The following is a 20,214-nucleotide window of genomic DNA, read 5'->3' on the forward strand; positions in this document are numbered from 1 at the left end:
CTAGGTAACTGTAGCCTTACAGTCAGGTTAAGCCAGTTAGGGTATTCTTTATTGACCTCTCTTATTTCTAGCCATAAAATTGCTGCTCATTGATGCTTTCTTAATTGCACCATTCTAATCTCTTTAGTCTACAGTACGGCTTTATGCTCAAAATCGGGTCGCAGGGTGCCTAGATCCTATCCCAGGAGACTTAGGGCACAAGGCAGGGTCAACAGGGTCGAAGGGCACACATATACACACTTACATGCCCGTTCACACGCTATGGGCAATGCTAATTATTCTAATCTGCAGATCTTTGGATTGTAGGAGGAAACCAGAGTATCTGGAGAAAACCCACCATCATGGTGAGAACACAGACCCTGTGGGGGGGAATCGAACCCAGAACCTGAAGGTGCAAGGCGAGAGTGCTAATCATTAAGCCAACGGGACACCAACATGTAATCAACAAATGGCATAATTTATTGTCCAGCAAACGCAGATACAAAGCATCAAAAATACCAACATACAGTGAAAAAAATAAAATAAAAATGATTATGATAATAATAAAGCATTTAAAGCTACAAATCTTTTCAAGTAATTTGAACCTTTGTGAAGTTTTATAACACTTCATAAACTCTGCATTCACTTGTACAGTAGACTACACTGTAAATGTAATTAACGTCCAGAGCTTTATCATAGAAAGCAATTAGTTTTGCTGCCCAAATATGAGCTTGGCGATTTTTTAATGTAATTCAATTCAACATGTATAATAAATCCAGAAAATAATTTTAATAAGAAAAATAAAAGAACGAAACGAATGAATAAGTCATTGTTTCTCCTTACTGTGTCTCCTATTACATAAACTCCATAAATGTGAGCTGGTGTTCAATCATCTGTGTGTTTCTTTCAGGTTCTTTGATTTACTTCCAAACACATGTACAGACCTGCGTTAACGGCAGCTTTGAAATCACTGGATTCTGTTGACTGTTCAGATTGAATGTTCATAATAAATTCCAGAAGCTGTACTCATCGTAGTGATCCCTGTTAAACGATTGATTGCCCTGCAAAGTGCAAAGACAGATAAGATGGATTAGTTTTGTGAATAAGGCAATTATTGTTTTTTTTTCCATCGTATCTATCTTTATATACTTAGACATGCAAGTAACATGTAAATAGTGCCACATAATTTTATGATGCACAAGCATTTGTTTGCTATTATTATAACTATTATTGTTTCCCTCTTTTCAAATTGGAATATATGCATCTTTAACCCTTTACTCTTGTGTACATTGTAACTTCTACTAAAGTTTTCTCTTTATCAGCACCTGTGAGAACTATGAACTTAATCTTCAAAGAGAAGGCGGTTTGGCTAAAGAATAATACCCAGTGGCCCTTATATGGGGATTGTACAAGGATATACAGTATAAACGATGAAGTTGGGAGAAAAGGTCATGTCTTCATAATAGGACATTCATGTCTTAAGCAGTATGCATATGCATAGAAATGAATTCCAAAGAAATTTCAGATTTCTGAAAAATGTCTTCGTGCTGGTTGACATCTGTTAAGAACAGTCCACTCATCCTAGGCAAAGTCAACAAAGCCAAAAGGGTTTGAAATCGCGGTTTGCAATAATGGATATTAATAAGAAAATTATTAACATCATAAATGTTTTATAATAGTTTAAAAATTATATGTTTATGTTAAACTTATAAAACAGAATTTGTACAATAAAAAAAACAGAGTAAAATAGACATAATATAAATATTTAAATATCGTTTAGGCATAATTACAGATTCCAATCATAGTGGAATGACTGATAGAAACATGCAAAACAAATGCAGTTAATCTTATTATCAGATTTTCCTCTTTTAATAGGAGAACTGTTTGGGTGTAAGTGCTCCTTTTTTAATTTCTTTGCAGATTTCTGTCTGAATGGTATTTGTGGTATTCCTGGCTCTGCGTCCTTAGCCAGGGCTTATTAAAAAAAGATTTCCTCTCTCATTGTGACTGCAGTGATAGGTAGGTGGATTGACTACAGTAAATTGTCCCACACAGATTGGTGTAGTGTGTGTGTGTGTGTGTGTGTGTGTGTGTGTGTGTGTGTTGGCCTGTGGTGGAAAAAGAAAGCTGTTACTGCAGATAAAATAAATGTATTTATTCGGCTAACACTTTTATCCAAAACATCTGCAAGCAAGGCAAATCCACTCCAAGCACAAAACTCGAGCAGTTGAGGGTTAAACGGTGGTTTCCAACCGCCAGCTCAGTACTTTTTTTTTTTTTTAATACCTAAAATGCTGAGCCACAGCATTCCCCTTTAACAGTCCTAATTCAATTTCTAGCAGGACATCAGTGTATGAACACTTGCTGCATGACAGCTAATTTTATTTCGCAGGATGTTTGTGTACACATTAAGCGGTCCTTCTTGGGAAAACTATTTATGTTCACTTGTTCTCTAATGGTATGTCACTGGCAGTGTGCTGATCTTTTAGCAAAGGTTTCTTGTTAATGAAACATTTAAATGCATATTAAGACCTCTTTTTTGGAAGGTTTTTCTTAAATAATATGAATTCTTCGGAAATTATCAGCTTGGGATGTCTAATCAGATAGAAAATGTGTTATAATATGAAAATTAACAAAGTTTCTAGGTTGGTAATTCCAGTTTCGGTGCATAGTTAGAGATAGGCAATTTGTCGTTGTGTCATGTCAGTGTGTCATTTGTTCAGGCTGGATCATGGATTATGATTGAATCACTTTTGTCATGTTGGTTTTTATGATGACTTTGCAAGTAATTTTATCACTGAAAAGAATACAGCTCTACAGGAAATATAATCATCATCATCATCATCATCATCATAATAATAAGCTTAAGCAAGGGAAAATACAGAGCTGTGCAAAATTTTGGAAGAAAACTGGAAGAAGAAAGGGCAAGGAATAAGAAGAAGATGGTGGACTGATTATGTAGAAGAGATAACAGCCGTGACGTAAGTGCCAATATTTATGTCCTTAGTGCTGGTCTGGAAAGAATGGAGGGGGTTTGCATCAGGATGGGTACCTGTAAACATGTGCCAAGTTGTATGCAGGTCAGATGGTCTGCTTGGGGTGACCCCTTGACAAGGGCAGCTATATACAGTGTGTGTTTATATGTACATATATATTGTAGATAAGCCAAAGACAAAACCAACTGAAAAGAAATGATTAAGGAAGGATTCCCAGTTTGAAGACACTACAAAAATCACATGGTTGTCGACTGGACTGAAAGCCCACATAGGCCAAAGTTATTTTTACATTGATTTTAATAAACTGCACTTGGTAGTTTAACAAACTAATTTTTTTCACTTCTGTTTGAAACATGCCCATTGTATGAAATTGTATTGAATTTTTCCACGCCAATTCTAGGCACCAACTCCTCTCTTTGTTTTTTCTCAGCCATGTTACTGTGTTGCTAACCCAATTGAGTATGGATCATAAGCTGAGGAAGCGGCTTCTTTTGGCTGGTATTCATGTGTTTGGGCATCTGTCAAAGAGAGCACAAGCTGCAATGTTGTTGGTCTTTCAGCTGCTCCTGTCAAGGGGTCGCCCCATGCAGACCATCCAATCTGCATACCTCTTGGCACAGGTTTTACACCAGATGCCCATCCTGATGCAACCCTCCCATTCTTGCCAGACTCGCACTAAGGATGCCCTGCATCCAGTGGCTGGGTTTAGGCACTGGCTGAGAAATGTAACCCGGCTGAGACACCAAAGTCCGGAGCACAAGATGCAATAGCAAATAAAATCTCTTTCTTAAAATAACTGGAGATGCCATGTCTAAACATTTTAAAATGTCTGACACTTGCGATTTTGCTGTAAAAACAGATCCATGTTAATTGTTCATAATTCAAGATTATTATATCATCCATATCTTGTTACTAATATGAAAACTGTCTTAACATAGAAAATCAAATATTTTAAATAGCATATTTTTCATTTACTATTAAAGTGGGATAAAAATAGTGGTGCAGTCATTCAGTGTCAGGTGCATTTCCCACAAGTTCTACATATTACCTAGTACATTAAACCTACGGCTTATGGTTTCTTCCTAACAGAATGATTTTAAATATTCTATTTTGGAATATTAATATTTAGGCATCTACTGTCCTAAGAAGAAGTGCGAAGCTGATGCCAGAAACACAGCCTGACGTGGGACACACCCTGATGGCAGTCTATCAGAAGGTACTATACACTCATTCACACCCAATTGTAACTTACCTGGTCATTTAACAGACCACATGTATGCATATTTTGAGGGGCAACGAAGGAAACTGGAAAACCTGGAGGAAACCTACACAGATAGGAAGAACAAAAAAAAAATACTAACACAGAGGCATTAAGCCAAGCTCAGGACTAAACCTGGAGAAACTGGAGCTATGAGGCAACAACAATACCCAAATGCATCATCAGTAATCTTTTTAAATGTTTTATAATCTTAATTATATACCCTTAATAGCAATTTATTAGGAACACCATATATATATATATATATATATATATATATATATATATATACTGAGTAGAGTCTCCCTTTGCTCTCAAACCATCTATTCAGAGTCTCCATCTATTGTGGCTTGATTCCCACAAGATTTTGGTGACATTATTTTGAGATTCTGGTCCATCACACAGGTCCTGCAGTTTTTTCAGGTGTGCCTTCATTCTGCAAATCTCCGGTTCTGCTGGATTTGAGATGCGATCAGAACACTGAACTCATTGCCATGTTTGTTAAACCAGTTTGAGGCATTTTTTTTTCTCCCTTTGTGACATGGTGGGTTATCATAATAGGAGGAGCCATTAGTAGACAGGTAAATTGTGGCCATGAGTCAGCAACAACACCCAAATAGGCTGTGGCATTCATATGATGATTGATTGGAATTTACCTTTTCCAGGAAGAGTATTACATTGTGTAATTTACTTGTCATGTTGTTGCTCTTGTTTGCACGAGCACGCACACACACACGCACACACACACACACACACACACACACACACACACATATACAGTATATATATAGTAAATATATATAGTAAAACTAGTTAGCTAGTTGGGTATCTTACAGTAGTTATCTAGTTAGTTTGGTAAATTTAGTAAATTTATGTTGTATGTAGCACCTCGGTCTGGAGGGAACGTTAAACCATGAGATTAAAAGGGTGACAATCAGGTGACAATCAGAAAGTTGGAAGGGTGGCAATCCATAGCAGGGCACACATTACACGTACACTCAGACACTCATGCAATTTGGAAAAACACCAATTATCCTAATTTGTGTGTCTTTGGACTATGGGAGAAAACCCTGAGTGAACACATCAAGCACGGTGAGAACATGCAGACTTTGTGCACAAAGACACGAGGCGGGAATCAAACCCGTGCTGCCCTCTTGAGTCTATTGTGTGTGAACATCTAAGAAGATCAGTAGATGCAGAAATACTTTAAATACTTTACGCAGCCCAAACAATCATGTCAGTGGTTGATATGAACAGAACAATGGTCTGATTAGATAACCACATGAGTGAGCTGCTCAGTGATTGTATGTACTTTTATAGCAAAAAAAATATGACACTGTATTTAACCTAACATAGGCTTTAAACTGTCTAGTAATAACTCAGAAGTGGATTATTTTATTGTTTAATTCATGAATCAAATATTCCAGCGCTTCATTGACTGATATAACATTTCTTCAGGGTAGGTTTGCCTTTTATTTTGTACTGACGTTTAACAACATTACGAGGCTTTTATTGTGAAAACAGCATTTCTGCATAAAACCCGTCACCGTAAACGGTGAATCCCAACTCTAAAATTAGTCTGGGGAATCGTGCACTACATGCAGCAAAAAGGGATTACTTTTAGAACACTATGTAGTGCACTACACGATCAATCAGGCTCTGTTTAGGATTGAGCCATTGGTGAAGACATGGCTGTAGCGAGGGACTGTGCATTTGTTGGCGTTTTCTTTTTTTCGGTGTTTTGTATTGTATCATGGAAGTTTTCAGTCATTGGTGACGTGTCGAAAAAGTTTTTAAAATATTCTTGTAGCATAATAATAATAATAATAATAATAATAATCGTCATTTTTTAAAATTAAATACAGTGCACGAATCGCTCAGCTGCTGTTGTATATCCCATAATGATCAGGGATCTCTATGTGCTGTGCAGGTGTGAAGGATGGAGTGAAGTTAGCAGGACGTGGGCTGTTGGTGCTCGGGGGATTGACTTGGATCAGCTCCTGCTTGTATCCCAAGCTGAAGTCATATCTGTCTCCAGTGACTCCACCATCAGTGGAAGGTGCTACAAATTTTCTTTCCAGATCTGATCACTAATTTAAACCTTGGCATGTTCTACAAAATGGCAACACAGTGGTGTAGTGATTATCACTGTCAGCTCGCACCTCAAGGGTAGAGGGTTTGAATCCCACCTCCGGTCTGGGTGTGTTCTCTCTGTTCTTGGTGGGCTTCCTCTGGGTACGCAGGTTTCCTCCCAGACATGCAGATTAGGTTAATCAGCATTTCCGAATTGCCTGTCGTGTGCCTGTGTGCCCTGTGATGGATTGGCACCCTGATTTATGCCCAAGGTATCCTGAGATAGCATCCAGAAGATGAATAAATAAATGTTATACAGAGTGGCCCAAAAGTACATTTAATTATATAAACCACAGCAAATCTACAATGGCTATTTATTGCTTGTGCATACAAGAACAACAGAACTGATGTTACATTTAGAGATGATTTCCTCCTTTATTGAGAATTAAATATTAAATAATGCCATTTACGTCTGCCACAGTGGCGTAGTGGTTAGCATTGTGGCCTCGCACCTCCACGGTCTGGGTTTGATTACCACCTCGGGGTCTGTGTGCATCAGGTATGCATGTTCTCCTCGTGCTAATTGGGTTTTCCCTGGGCTCTCCGGTAAGCCAATTGGCAGTCCCAAGTTTCCTGTAGTGTGTGTGTGCATGTGTGCCCTACGATGGATTGGCACCCCGCCGTGTGTCCTAAGTTTCCTGGGATAGGCTCCAGGCTTCCTGCAATGCTGTATAGGATAAGCAGTATAGAAAATGAATGAATGAAACTATTTACAATAGCTTAAGAGCACAGAATTGTCAGCTAGCATACATTATGAATATTAGTATGAGTATTACCAAGGTCTGTGGTCAGTTTTGTTTTTGACTAAACTTTACAAAACACTGGGATAGTTGCAAGGAGCTGACACCTGAAACTCCCTCCGTAAATGCTAAACAACTAACGACAAAACTTTTTTGTTTGTTTGTGTATGAGCGGTTACTTTGGAAATGATGACATATTTGAAAGAGCCCATTAATATAAACATATTACTCATGTTACAGCCAGAACTGCTCACCTGCATGTCTGTTATGCAAAAATAATGCACACCTTTTCTAGTTAGTATAGTAAATTTTAAAAGATTTCTTCTTGAAAGATGAAGTCATGGCATCAGAAACTATTTAAGTGTTTAAAGATACTAGCATTCTATCAGGAATGCAGACAAAAATAAACACTGGTCGTAAGGGGATGGAAAACAGACTATAAGGAGAGCAGTTCTGGATTAAATTATACACTTTTGTTATTTGTGGATATACTTAAGAAGAGTGTTTAAATTCAAGAAGAGATTCAAAGGTAGAAGAGCACGGCTTTGTATTTTGTTCTCATGACACGAATGCAAAGTAATACCATGTGTGTTATAAGTTTAACTTTTTTTCCTTGGGTGGGATTGCTTTTCTGTCTAGTCTTGCATTTTCTCCATACTTCCTGATTAAAACATATTCCCAGGATTAACTTCTACTTCTTTTAAGAGCTGCTTAGAGACATTTTATAGCACACTTTGCTCCTAGGTTTTATCCAATAATATTTTTTTAGGCGACATAAGTAGATTATTTTCCTGAATAAATCTCAAACTGTTTATAGATATTGGCATTGAGTGCTATATATTTCATTGCAGGTCCTGCTGAAGATGCACACAGTAGATTTAAACAAGAAAATGCAAGAAGGGATCAACAGCATCAACATAGCATTAAGGTTTGGACACTTATACAGACTGTGCTGCAGAAATCATCCTATGGGATTTTTTAAAATAGTTTAAAGGTCCCATATTTTACAAATTCTCTTTTCAAGTTATCCTTGCTGTCAGAGCTCCCAGAAAGTGTGTTTGTTAATGCTCCAGCTGTTTAATAGCTCCACTTAAGGAAGCAGATTCTATATACTGAATGTTTGTCCTTTATATATTGATTTTGCCCCCTTTGTTACTTGCGAGGTGAATTGCACTTGTGCCTTGTAATTTCAAGGCTGGAAATTTTTGTTGGAAATTGAAATGTATAATTTATACACACAGTTTAGTATTGGCCAATAATACACCAATCAGAAATAACATTAAATCCATTACCGTTAAAACCACCTAGTTGTTGGTTTTTCTCTTGTGCCACAGGGGTGACTCTGGTGCCTCGGAGCATGACACAGCAGGGTCTCTGAGGAAGCGTGCTCTGGTGTCTGGCACTCAGACATTGGCTGTGGTCCATTGGGTGTTGTGCAATGCAAATTTTTCTGTATTTTCCAAGATATAAAATTTTAAAGGATTAATTATCCTATCTTAAAAGTTACTTACTAGCTCCTTATTTTGTTTTTAGACTGAACAAAATGAATTTACTCAGCATGGACAGATAATTTCACTAGTTTTAATTGAATACATTTCGGTCTGTCTATAAATAAGATATGAAGCCACAAAAACTTTGAAAACAATACATCTCATATGTCAAGGTCAAAGATTTAATATCTTGGCAAGCATAAAATATTTTGCAGTGTGGGTTGCAGGTTGGGACAGATTTGTTTGTCCAGCGCATCAAGTATTTTCGATCATATTGCACTCTGGGGAGTTTGGAGGCTGGGTCAGCGGGCTAGGCCTCTGTGGTTCACCGAGTGTTAATAGTTCCTTTCTTGTGGCCAGCATTGGCCTCTTTCAGCAATTTGTGCTACATTTATTATTTTGGGATTGGACCAGGCTGGGATTTGGTCCACAGTAGGTGAGCCTTGGGTGCTCATGATCCTGTTACTGCTGGTGTGTAGGTGATTCTTGTTTAGTTCACCCAATGGGTGTACACTGTAAGTTACCTGATATTAGGCGATTTGCTTTGAATAAATTATTGTAGTAATTTAAGCTGAAAATTCCATGATCTTAAAATATTGTGGCATAAATATCCAATATTTAGTTTCAGAGCAGAGATTTTCAGTTGTATTTTACACCTTTTATCATCTACTGTATCATCTAATGTATTTTAAAATCTACTATTCATTAGCAAAAAATGATTTCTAAATTCTTTTATAAATAGTCAGACAAATACCTTGAGGCCGTGGTAAAGCCCCGACAGGAAGCTGTGCTGAGGAAGAAAGAGGAAGATTTCTATCGTGTGACAGGACAAAGTTGGAAACTTAGCCAGGGTTTTACACTAGGAGGGGTGAGACATCTGAGCATATACCTTTTTAACACTGTAATCTTTTCTAGATCTGAAAAATTATGTTTATTATTACTATTCAGTTGCTAACTGTAGCTAATGATACAGGAGGAAGAGATGATGGCAAACACGGATGCCAATGAAGAGACTCCTAACCAGAGGGCTGCAAAAAAGCGAAAGGAACTTGAGGCGCCGAACCCAGCTCCTGTCCAGACACAATTCCCAAAAGATAAGAAGGTAAGAAATGATTCACTGCTGTGCCAGAGTTTATGGCTGCACTTGTTAGTGAACTTAATGGAATAGGGAATGAGGCTGTAGTTATAAAATGCATCATGTTCCTCTATCAAAGATCATTACCTTACCTGATGAACCATCGGAAGACGCTACTGGGGTGAGTGTGTCCATTATCAAGTAAAAGTTCTGGAAAAGCTTGATGATTACATGTTTCACCCACAATGCAGTAGAAACTATAAAAGATACAAAGATTGATTTATACAGGCAGCGACTCTTCCTTTGAGTAATATGGATTAGGGCTGTGATTGGATAACGATTGCATTTCAGTGTGCCATGACTGCAATGCACTAATGAAAATGTATGGAAAATAATATTTACTTCTGGAATGTCTTCAGGTTGTAAAAATTGCTCTGAGATGTCCCAGTGGAAGAACAGTTCGAAGGAGGTTTCTCAAAACATGCAGATCTACAGTGAGTATACCGTGAGGTTAATTCATGGCATGTTAAGGAAATGCTCATCTCAAATCTAACTGATCAGCCAAGACATGTTGGGTGTCTGAGGTTTACTTCATGTCAAATTTGTTATAATTAAAAGAATGAAAAAAGGTAAAAACATGTACAAAAACAGATGGTGTTAAAGAATTTGCAAGATTTTGTCTTAAATGTAAATTTGTTGTAAACAGACATTAAATTTTAGTCAAATGGAGAATGGCGGTACAGCAAGGCTGTTTTTCATGCACGACCTTAATAATGCATTCCAGCACTTCATCGTTCACCCCTGAACTACAAAATGTTAAGTCTTAACCCCTCCTTAATCCTCACATACTGTTCTGGTCAATGTTGACCTATTTTGACATTTCAGAGAAGTACAAATGGTCTAAAATACATCATTTTAAACTGAACTTTTATGACTTTGCCCAAAATGGTCCAGCTTACATAAATTCCATGATGTAATTTATTTCATGTCAATCCTCCATTTATTAATGACCAATAAGGTAGATGTTATATAAATTCAAATAGGTTTGTTCTTCAAAATGTGGTATAGTGACTATATAAAGGGAACAAAAAAGAATAGTATGTAAGGATTAATACTAAAACTTGTAAATACTGTATTGTAAAGTTTAGAGGAGGTAAGATTGGATTTCACACTAATTGCTTTTTAATAATTAAGCCAGGCCTTGCATTGAGCGCCATACATTTGCGAAAATTTAATCATGACATTGTGGGTAAAACTTTCATTTACCATGTTTGTGTTCAGATGTAACTCTGTTTGTTTTTATACATCAGATTAAGTCATCCAGTGCCCTAAACAAACACAGCAAGTACACTCCTAGAAAAACCTGTTTGCACATCGAAGCAGATATTCACAGTGGTTTTCTGTATAGAACATTTACAGAAAAGTTTGACTTTTTTAGCTAAAATTGAAACACTAACATAAAACTACCTAAGAAGCAAACATTTTAAAGCTGTAATTTATAATATTTACTCATCACCACCAGGTCCTTTTAGACTGGTTGCACAAGTCTGGATACTCTCCCGCTCTTTATGCCTTGTACACGTCGTACCCCAGAAGCCCGCTGCTCACACGAACAGACCTCAGCATCGATGATGTCGGGATCATCACACACACCACTCTTAATGTGGAGGAGAAAGACCCTTCAACATGTTAATACTGTCCCTTAGATCTTTCTGAAGGTTTTTAGTAATTCAGTAGTTGCTTCAAGATACCTTGGCCTTTATTTATGTTGAAATATTAAATGGTCTTTAAGTTTCTTATAAAAGCACATCCATCTATGATGTGGCATAATTAAATAGAAAATTTCATAGATTTTTCGTCACTTCTGGTTTTTGAGCATTTTAATATTGTTTTTTACTGTTGGAAAAATCTGTAACAAAGAAAAATGGAGTCTATTGACTGATACCAAGTTTTCAAAAATGTTTAATGATGGGCAATATTACAATAAAATATTGACTAATTTGCATTTCTGTACATTTTTATATAGCACTTGCTGGCATTTTATTGGCAAACCTCCAATCTGCTCCAAAAGTATTGTAGTAAATTGTGTTAGAGTTTAAAAGATGATTTCCGTTTTTTATTTCCTGACATTAAGATTTAATGTTTCTATTCACAATTTAGAACAAGCCACCATTAAGCAGATCTCACTTTTAAGCGAGAAAAAGTATTGAAATAGACAATTAAGTGGCACTTAATATTTGGCGGCATATCCCTTTGGATGCAATAACATCTAGCTGGTAACTCATTCATATCAACTAATGCATTCTGCTTTTGTGTCGCTTTTCAGACTCATATTACTACAAGTTTCTGTTTGTTTTGGGGTGTCTGTGTCCTCTTCTGCTCATAAAATGTTTGCACAATTGCTAATCTAATCCCATCCTCCCCCCTGACCATTGCTTATTATTTTTAGCTCATGAAAAGACCTTCCAGGGCAATGAATGACATTTCCTCCTACCCTTGATGTTGTATAATGAGGTTATAGGACGTGCTGCATGTGGCAAAACAAGCAATGTCCATGTGATAATCACATACTGTCTCAGACGTCCTGCAACATTTGTGCTTCAGAGTTGGTTCAACAACCAAAGGTTAATCCTGTGTTTGCTGTGGAACAGTTTCACAAGCATGTTGGAGCAAAGGTAAAGATATGAATTGTATGCAATAAAAATAATGACCATGTTTACATCACTAAGAAACCAGCAAGTGTGTTTGAAAAAGAATAAACCCTTGCTTTTTCCTAACTGTGGACTGTAGCTTGTTACCTCAGCCTTAGACAAGTTGAGTCAAGAATGTGCACACCCACAGCAAAGTTTAAAAGCCCGTTGAGCTCTGAAAATGTGAAATAAGGAATGCACTGAAAGAGAACAGCATGTTTAACATTAGAAACAGGATTTTATAATAGTAATTTTATAAAATAACAGATCAAATGTTAATTCCAGGGCCAAACCAATAGAGGGCCATATTTGAACTGATACATTAAAGAAATTTCAAAGGAAAAAAAAAATGATTTGCTAGATGGAAATAAACCCCATCACAAACAATTATTTGGAGTAGCTTGCGATAAAAGGACTTTATTAGTTCAAATACATCAAAGAAGAGGCAATCACTTCATGACAAATACACAGAAAAGACAGAACACAAATGATGGTAGACAAAAAGGGATGGACAGTCGAGTTAAGATAGGGGTTCATATACATGAAAGCATACACTCCCAAAAAGGAAAAGGCTCCTCCCTCATGTTAAGCACTCGTTCCCAATAATATAGTGTTGAGTGGTGAAGACAGGAAAGGATGTAAGCTTGTGCACTTGTATAAAATGTTACCTTATTTCACATGCCAGGCATTGACAACTTAAAGAACATCATTTGTCCAGTGATACTGAAGGGGGGAAGCTAGATATCAGATATTTTCTTTTTTTTGCTCAGTCAGGTACATTTCAAGAACAAAGAGAACATTACTATCCAGAGTATACAGCAGGCAATTGCACTAAAGGCTAAAACGGGACACTGTGTAGCAGTAATGAGACACAGGGCAATTTGTATTTCTGCATTAAATGCTTGTATGGCACATTTTGGTCCATGTTAGTGCTTTCATGTCATGTCGTAACATCCCCAAATATATACACACGCGGTGGGATGAATACATGTATATATGTAGGGATCTGCCGTATATGTTGTTTACTTTAGAGGTCATTTTTCCTACGTCAGGCCAGTGTGTGTATGTGTGTGTTTATAAGAAATAATCGGGGGTACGACGGGTGACGTGAGGCTCTCCACGCCGAGGTGCGGGATCAAACTGAAGGCTGTAATAAGAGGATTCAAGAAGTTAGAAGAGCCTTAAATCTTTAGCAAAAGCTTAAAATATAAAATGTGTATATAAATCTTTTTCTTTAAAATTACATATTTGATAATACTTACAAGGAATATTTAAGAGTATCATCCAGTTCCATGATGGCAGCCTGGTTGCCACAGCGATAGCAGTAGTTTGGTGCACTAAAGATGGTGACAACGTTCCTATCGTGACACCAGTTGTATCCCTGAACAAAAACCACATTCAATTGCAACAACTCAAGACAGTCATTTTGCCAATTAAAATTTTTTTTTTTTTTATAATCACCTCCATAACAAGCTGATGGGCACGAGAGACCAGGGTAAGACCGTTGGCATGGTTAAAGGTTTCAGAGATATCCTGTCCAAAAGTGTAACCAGCACCTCTGGGAGAGATTCCCCAGCCACCACGATCATCAGGATCTGACCAGAGCAAGTCGCACATCGGCCCCTGAAACAGGGATCAGCAATTAAGACTAGGTGTAATAACCAACTTTTTTTTAATGATTTTTAAAAAAAAAATAATGATAATAATAATGGTTGAATCATAAAGTGAAAGCAGCTGGAAAAAAAAGAAGTGATACCTAGGTACCAATAAATAAAAATAACAGCTGAATCAGACATCAGAAATAAGAACAAAGCATTCACTACGATTCAAATTTTATTTGTCACATACAGTCATACACAGTACGATATGCAGTGAAATGCAATTATGCAAGCATACTTTTCTTAAATGTTAAGTTAAATGTATTTTTAAAAATTACTATTTTTAATTAGACTATTATACTTGAATTGCACTCTCCATATCAATCACCATAAGCATGTATAGTCACTGTTTAATTAATGCCTTTCTATTACCCATGCATTCATTTATCTATACACTGATTTGTGAGCACAAGTAAACTGAAACGTATTGAGGTAGCAATGCTTTGTGTTGCTACACAAGAGGATTTTTTGCATCATAGTCATCAGGAATGTGAAAAGGGAGTGATCCATCTACAATTTCTGGAGCAGGGAAATTAACTTTAAATCTAGTCACGTTTGTGTACTGACCTCATGTGGCACCTCCTGAAGACGATCTAGAGCTCGAATGTGATCCAGTGTGTCTATTGATGGAGACAAACCACCATGCAGACAGAAGATCTACAAAAGAAAACAATCGTATTTTTTCTTGGCCAGTTAATAAAAGGTGCATAAAAGGTAACTGAATTTGTATTAAAAAAAATTATTAACCTGTCCATCAACCAAGGCTGTAAGGGGTAGATAGTCAAAGAGGTCTGTGAAGTATTTCCACACGTTTGCGTTGCCATATTTCCTCAAGCACTCATCATAGAAACCATACACCTGTGTAATCTGTCTGCTCTCGTGGTTCCCGCGCAATATCGTGATGCGCTCTGGGAAACGGACCTGTCAATAAAAATAAAAAAAACGGTAATATTCAGAACCAGAATGAGTGCTTAGGACTAATTTTTACTGCATCCTGCAAATGCAATGTGTGTGCCAAACATACCTTTAGCGCAACAAGCAGGGTGACTGTTTCCACTGAGTAGTAGCCTCTGTCGACATAGTCACCCATAAACAGGTAGTTTGTGTCAGGAGACTTTCCACCAATTCTGAACAGCTCCATGAGGTCGTGGAATTGGCCGTGCACATCGCCACAAACTGTAACTGGGCAGCGTACTTCCTGCACATTGGACTCCTTAGTCAGGATCTCTTTAGCCTGGGTGGATACAGAACAAATAAGATCAGAACAACGAGATGCAGGCACCAGGCATCAACATTATGATGAAACCCAATGTTCTTTTCTGTGACAAGAAGCTGAGCATGAGGTAAGACGTGATTATTATATTCCACCATTCATGCTTAATCATTTGTCCTCATCGAGAGAGCAAACTGTACTGACCAAAGTCAGCCCTGTTAATTTCCCATAATCAGTGAAAAAAAATCGTTTTACACACATGTACAAGAAAAGCATGTGTAGCAAACTCTTAACAGTGTTATTGTGCCCAAATGACCTTTGCAAAACTCTGAAATCTAATCAATATTGGCTGCAAGGACGACCCCCTGTGTCACCATGGAGACAATGCAAGGGTTTCCATGGAGACCTCTCCTCTGCAGTCTTCTCTCACCCTTCCCTCATTTAACACAGTAAATAGGACATTACAGCAGGTGTCATAGACAGTCTTATCCCAAGTTTAGCATCTTAGAGACATGTTCTTTTATGATAAAGGATTAAAATAGTTTAAGAGCAAACCAATTCCGAGGCCCTGGAATGTTTAAACATGAAGGAACCAATTTAGAGATTATACAAGTAAAGAATAAATCAGTAATAAATGCCTTGTCAGTTATTTAGACGACAGTCCTGAATTCAGAACTCAGCTATGAGGAAGAACCGGGCATTTATGCTTTAAGACGATAATTAACAGAGCGCTTCTTTATATGTTTACGTGTAAAACAGGCAGTTTATACAACAGACCTGAGCGATCAGCTAATCTAACATATGTGTGACGTTCGATATATCTGCCATATAGTGCATCACCACCTAAATATTTACACTGTACTTATATTTACTTACCCTATAAATAAGAAATCACAAAGGAGAGAAAGACAAATTAGCCAAGTTATTTATGTACTTGCACATTATAGAATTGAAAACCTAACCGATACATTTTCTAAATGTTTATGTTTTTACTTAAACTTCAACAAAATGCAAACACTTTAGCCATGTTGTACCTAGTCAGCTTTCTCTCTGCTGTAGGATGATAATGCGGATGAGATCTGGCTTGTTTTCAATATTGTCTACTTTTAAAGCTAGGTTTAGATCAAAGAAGCTTATGAATAGTGTTGTGTATTCAGGCACAACCGCCATGAATAATGAAAAAGAAGTTACTGTGACGACCCTGCTGTAAACTGCCTTACACATTTGCATGTGGCCTTGTTTGAGGGGTGGATAAATATAATCAGCTGTCTCCTTTTTTTTCCCAATAAAACCATAATGCTCTAGTTCTTTAAATAATCAGTACTATTTTATATATTAAAAAGAAAGAAAAACTCTAGTTATCTATAAGCCCAAAGAGTAACATCCTAAACCACAAAGTTATTAGCTGTTTAAAAAATATATTCAGAGCATCATTTGCACCCTAACATATGCCTATCATTTGTGCACAACACGGCTGAAACAAACTTAACAGTTAGGGGTTATAAACAACAAATGCAATTCACTCTGTTATTACTTGGCTAACGGGTCTACAGTATTGCTGCCTGTTTGTCTTTCAGTTGGGGGAGGAGGGAACACACTCAAACAGGCTGTAATGATTGATCTTTGTAAATTCTATTGATTAAATTAAATGCTTTTTGGACAAGACCAATAGTTTAAAGAAATCAGGAAAAAAAGGGTACAATGTCTCACGTGTATGGTACAAAACAAATGTCTCAAGGGAATCAGTAAAAACCACTGATTCTTTCATTTCTTTACCCAATACAATAACATTATTGTTTCTCCAGTAAAAACTAGTGCTGGTAAAAGTGAATTTGCATCCTATTGGTTATATTTAATTTGCTGAAATCCAGTCATGCTTCAAATGCCATTGATAATGCTTCTCCACCAGCAAATTTTTCTCTCATGAAGTGGGTCTGTGTTCTGAGATTTTATATATATATATAAGCAATCATGTGTGTTGTGTTATGGTGTTAGATCTGAGTTGGCAAAATTTACTAACACTTAATATTTTAACCATGAGCAACAAATATAATCAATCAGTGCAGTTCACTGGTTTTCTAAGTGTACTTTGCACAATGACTTTAGTATAACGCAGTAAACGCTTACTTTTTAAATTTTTCACTGATGTTACGCTGGCCAACATTGAAAAAAATCTATATATTAAATACATTCATTGCCTTCGTTTAAAAATGCACTCCTTTGATTTTATTAACATGCAAAACAAATCAAACCGGCAGGAGCAAGATAAAAGGCTAAATAATGTTAAAAAAATCCTGTGGCGGTGTGGCCTATGAGACGAACCAGCTGAAGAGACACTGAAACATCCACCTTTATCGTAAGATGGTACGATAAAGGAAAGTATCAGATTATATTAGCATTAACACAATGTCATCAATTACTTACAACTTAATCAGCTAAAAGTTTGTGAGCAACCGTGATGACGTCATTCTACGTAGCTGAACGCAGACATTAGCTACTTTTGGTTTTGATAATCATGGAGGCACAATAACCAAGGAGTATCAATTGCAACCTAAAAACATTCACTTGAATCTGGAGGGAAGAACACGCAAGAATACACACGTATAAGGTTACGTCAAATCTAATACATTTTGCGCGGCGACTTCGTTAGCTGGATAACAAACTTAGCTCAATAACACTGCAACTAAAGGTTAGGCAGTAAACTTGGTAGTTATTTAATATGTAATCCTAATTAATATGTACCATTATTACCAGCATATATAATCAAAATCTACAAAAATAAAAAGAAAAATACCAGAACACCCATTTTAGTTAGTCTTGGCTAATATAAACTAAAAAACAATACCAAACTCTGTGTAATCAAGCTGCACAGCCGAGACAGGCTAATGGGGCTGTGGCTCAGTACTCAGCCATATTCTATTTTGAGCTGCGCTAACGTTAGCTAGCTTGCTAACAAACGAGGAAATTGCGCCGTTAGCCGAATTTGCTGAAAGAAAGAAAAATTCGGCGAAATATCGTACCAATCAATTTCTGTTATCACAAATATACTGCAAAATTCAGTTTTAGTTATTTATCAACCGTTATTATCACCATGTCATTATCCATCGAACACAGTTTATAACAAATCCTTTATACGCAGTTTGGGTTAGCGGCGTTAGCATTGCTAGCAGGCTAGCGCTACCAGCTCGAGCTTACCTTTTCGCACAGCGTCCTCACTTGGTTTTCGGTGAGCTGCTTGCACTCGTTGAGCTGTTCCACCCATTGGTCTAACTCTTTAGTAAACGCTTTATCGTCCATTCTGAATACGTCTTGAAGGATGGCACGGATTTACGTTATAGATATTTCGGTTAGCTAACACCCCCTCGAGACCCCGCGGCCCTGTTCGGGTTTAGCTAGTTAGCTCGATTAGCTAAATTTTCGCTTAGCAATGCAAGATAGCTTAGCCACACGACAGGCTGTTTTTCCTCACAGCTTTTAACCTCTCGAGACGGCGAGGAAACCGGTCGCTTCAAAGGTTTCGGTCTTTTTTAGGCGTTTTGAGGTCTGTCTGTTAATAAAGCTGTTCGACAAAATCAACAGATCGTCGTTAATACTCTTGGCGGATTCGCCTCAATTCGGCCGACCTTTCCGAGAGAAAGCCGCTGCGTAATGGCCGCTCCGCGTCCGCCTCATATCGACGTCATCAGAAAGGCATTCGGCGGAGGATGGGCGTCGCGCGCGGGGAACGTTTTTTTTTTTTTTTTTTTTTTTAACCCGCTCTACTGCCCTCGCGCGGCTCAGAGGACCAACTGTGATGCTTCTGTTTTGTCAGCGAATGTGTGCTAATTTATGCTAACACCTACTTTTTGCTAACACCTTTTTTTTACGGCAAAATGACTGGTGATAAAGCAACGTGACCAAGTTAAGCAGAGTATTCATTCACTTGATAACACTTAAAAGCAGCTTTATAACAGTAGATTTGGAGCTTATCCTACAAATACTGTGTGCATGAGGTGGGACTGCAACCTAGGCAATTATAATTAACATGAAATTATTTGTCACCAGGTCAGCCAGGATACAGTTCCCCTGAAGAGGATAGATTTAATAGTCTTGCTCACGGACTCAACATTGACCAGCTTTGCTGGGGCTTGAACCCTTGGGCCACCATTCCCCCCACACCATGCCCACACATTCTCATTTATAGCTGTTGAAATGTGAGAGCGCCAGTCTATGTGGCGCCTGGCACATTGGTCAGCGGCTAGACACCACGCTGAAGATATATTCAGTCCTTCGGTGGCAGTTACTTACTTGGCTGGGTTGCCAGCTCAACACCCGATTGAAGGACCTTGTTCAAGGGTCCAACAGTGGCAGTCTTGTGACATTAGGGCTCAAACTGGGGACCTCCTGATCCGCAGTCCAACACCTTAACCACTGAGCTACCCCTGCTCCACTCATTCATACTGTAGCTAGTGGCAATTAAAAAAAATTCCAGTCGACTTATATGCATGATTTTGGGATGGGAGACAGAAACCATACACAGATCCAGAGCTTAGGATCAAAACAGGGCCATCAGAGCATGGAGCCTCGACACTAATGTGTAAATCAACTGTACAAATTCTGTCCTGCTACCAAAGAACAGGGCTGGCACACAATGAGTAGAGCACAGGTTTCAGGAACTAGAAACCTATAAAGTCAGGACCATGTTAATATGAAGTTGGTTTAAAAAAAAAGCCTGACCTCTCTAACTACTGTTGCTGCTGAATGAGCGGATACTTACAACCATAATCCAATATATATAAGAATGCTTTCCCGGTAGTTAGGTTATTATACGAGCATAAGTGACAAGTATGAACAAGTTTAAATCACCAATAATTCTCACTTGGGCTCCTGGCCATGGCAAACTTGGAGAAAAAAAGTCTGGAGAAAATCAGGAAGGAGAAACATCAATGGGGGACTGAACCTATAATACAAAGTTCAACAAGCACATATGGGTATGATTGGTC

At 37.7% G+C, this 20,214-nt stretch overlaps 2 protein-coding genes across 2 annotated transcripts; one reads left to right on the forward strand and one right to left on the reverse strand.

Annotated features, from left to right (window-relative positions):
- Nucleotides 1–5,879: 5,879 nt before the first annotated feature.
- ubxn8 (UBX domain protein 8) lies at nt 5,880–12,648 on the forward strand. Its single transcript, XM_053515958.1, has 8 exons — nt 5,880–6,006; nt 6,164–6,292; nt 7,958–8,034; nt 9,339–9,464; nt 9,570–9,698; nt 9,811–9,852; nt 10,091–10,165; nt 11,194–12,648. The coding sequence occupies exons 1-8, from the start codon at nt 5,922–5,924 to the stop codon at nt 11,362–11,364; spliced, it is 834 nt and encodes a 277-aa protein (XP_053371933.1). The 5' UTR covers nt 5,880–5,921; the 3' UTR covers nt 11,365–12,648.
- A 100-nt stretch (nt 12,649–12,748) lies between these two features.
- On the reverse strand, nt 12,749–18,903 carry ppp2cb (protein phosphatase 2, catalytic subunit, beta isozyme). The gene is made up of 7 exons (XM_053515957.1): nt 18,428–18,903; nt 15,044–15,253; nt 14,767–14,940; nt 14,587–14,676; nt 13,823–13,984; nt 13,624–13,742; nt 12,749–13,508 (listed from the first exon to the last, which is right to left on the reverse strand). The coding sequence occupies exons 1-7, from the start codon at nt 18,527–18,529 to the stop codon at nt 13,436–13,438; spliced, it is 930 nt and encodes a 309-aa protein (XP_053371932.1). The 5' UTR covers nt 18,530–18,903; the 3' UTR covers nt 12,749–13,435.
- Nucleotides 18,904–20,214: the final 1,311 nt, after the last annotated feature.

The sequence above is a fragment of the Clarias gariepinus genome, chromosome 17, assembly GCF_024256425.1.
Source record: "Clarias gariepinus isolate MV-2021 ecotype Netherlands chromosome 17, CGAR_prim_01v2, whole genome shotgun sequence".
Taxonomy (NCBI): Eukaryota; Metazoa; Chordata; class Actinopteri; order Siluriformes; family Clariidae; genus Clarias; species Clarias gariepinus.

Coding starts and splice junctions, on each gene's coding strand:
- ppp2cb (XM_053515957.1), bottom strand. CDS start 18,529: ATGGACGATAAAGCGTTTACTAAAGAGTTAGACCAATGGGTGGAACAG. Junction 15,254..18,427: donor TGAGGACGCTGTGCGAAAAG/GTAAGCTCGAGC, acceptor GTATCCACCCAG/GCTAAAGAGATCCTGACTAA. Junction 13,509..13,623: donor GATACTCTTAAATATTCCTT/GTAAGTATTATC, acceptor CTCTTATTACAG/CCTTCAGTTTGATCCCGCAC.
- ubxn8 (XM_053515958.1), top strand. CDS start 5,922: ATGGCTGTAGCGAGGGACTGTGCATTTGTTGGCGTTTTCTTTTTTTCG. Junction 6,007..6,163: donor ATGGAAGTTTTCAGTCATTG/GTGACGTGTCGA, acceptor TGTGCTGTGCAG/GTGTGAAGGATGGAGTGAAG. Junction 10,166..11,193: donor TCAAAACATGCAGATCTACA/GTGAGTATACCG, acceptor CATCACCACCAG/GTCCTTTTAGACTGGTTGCA.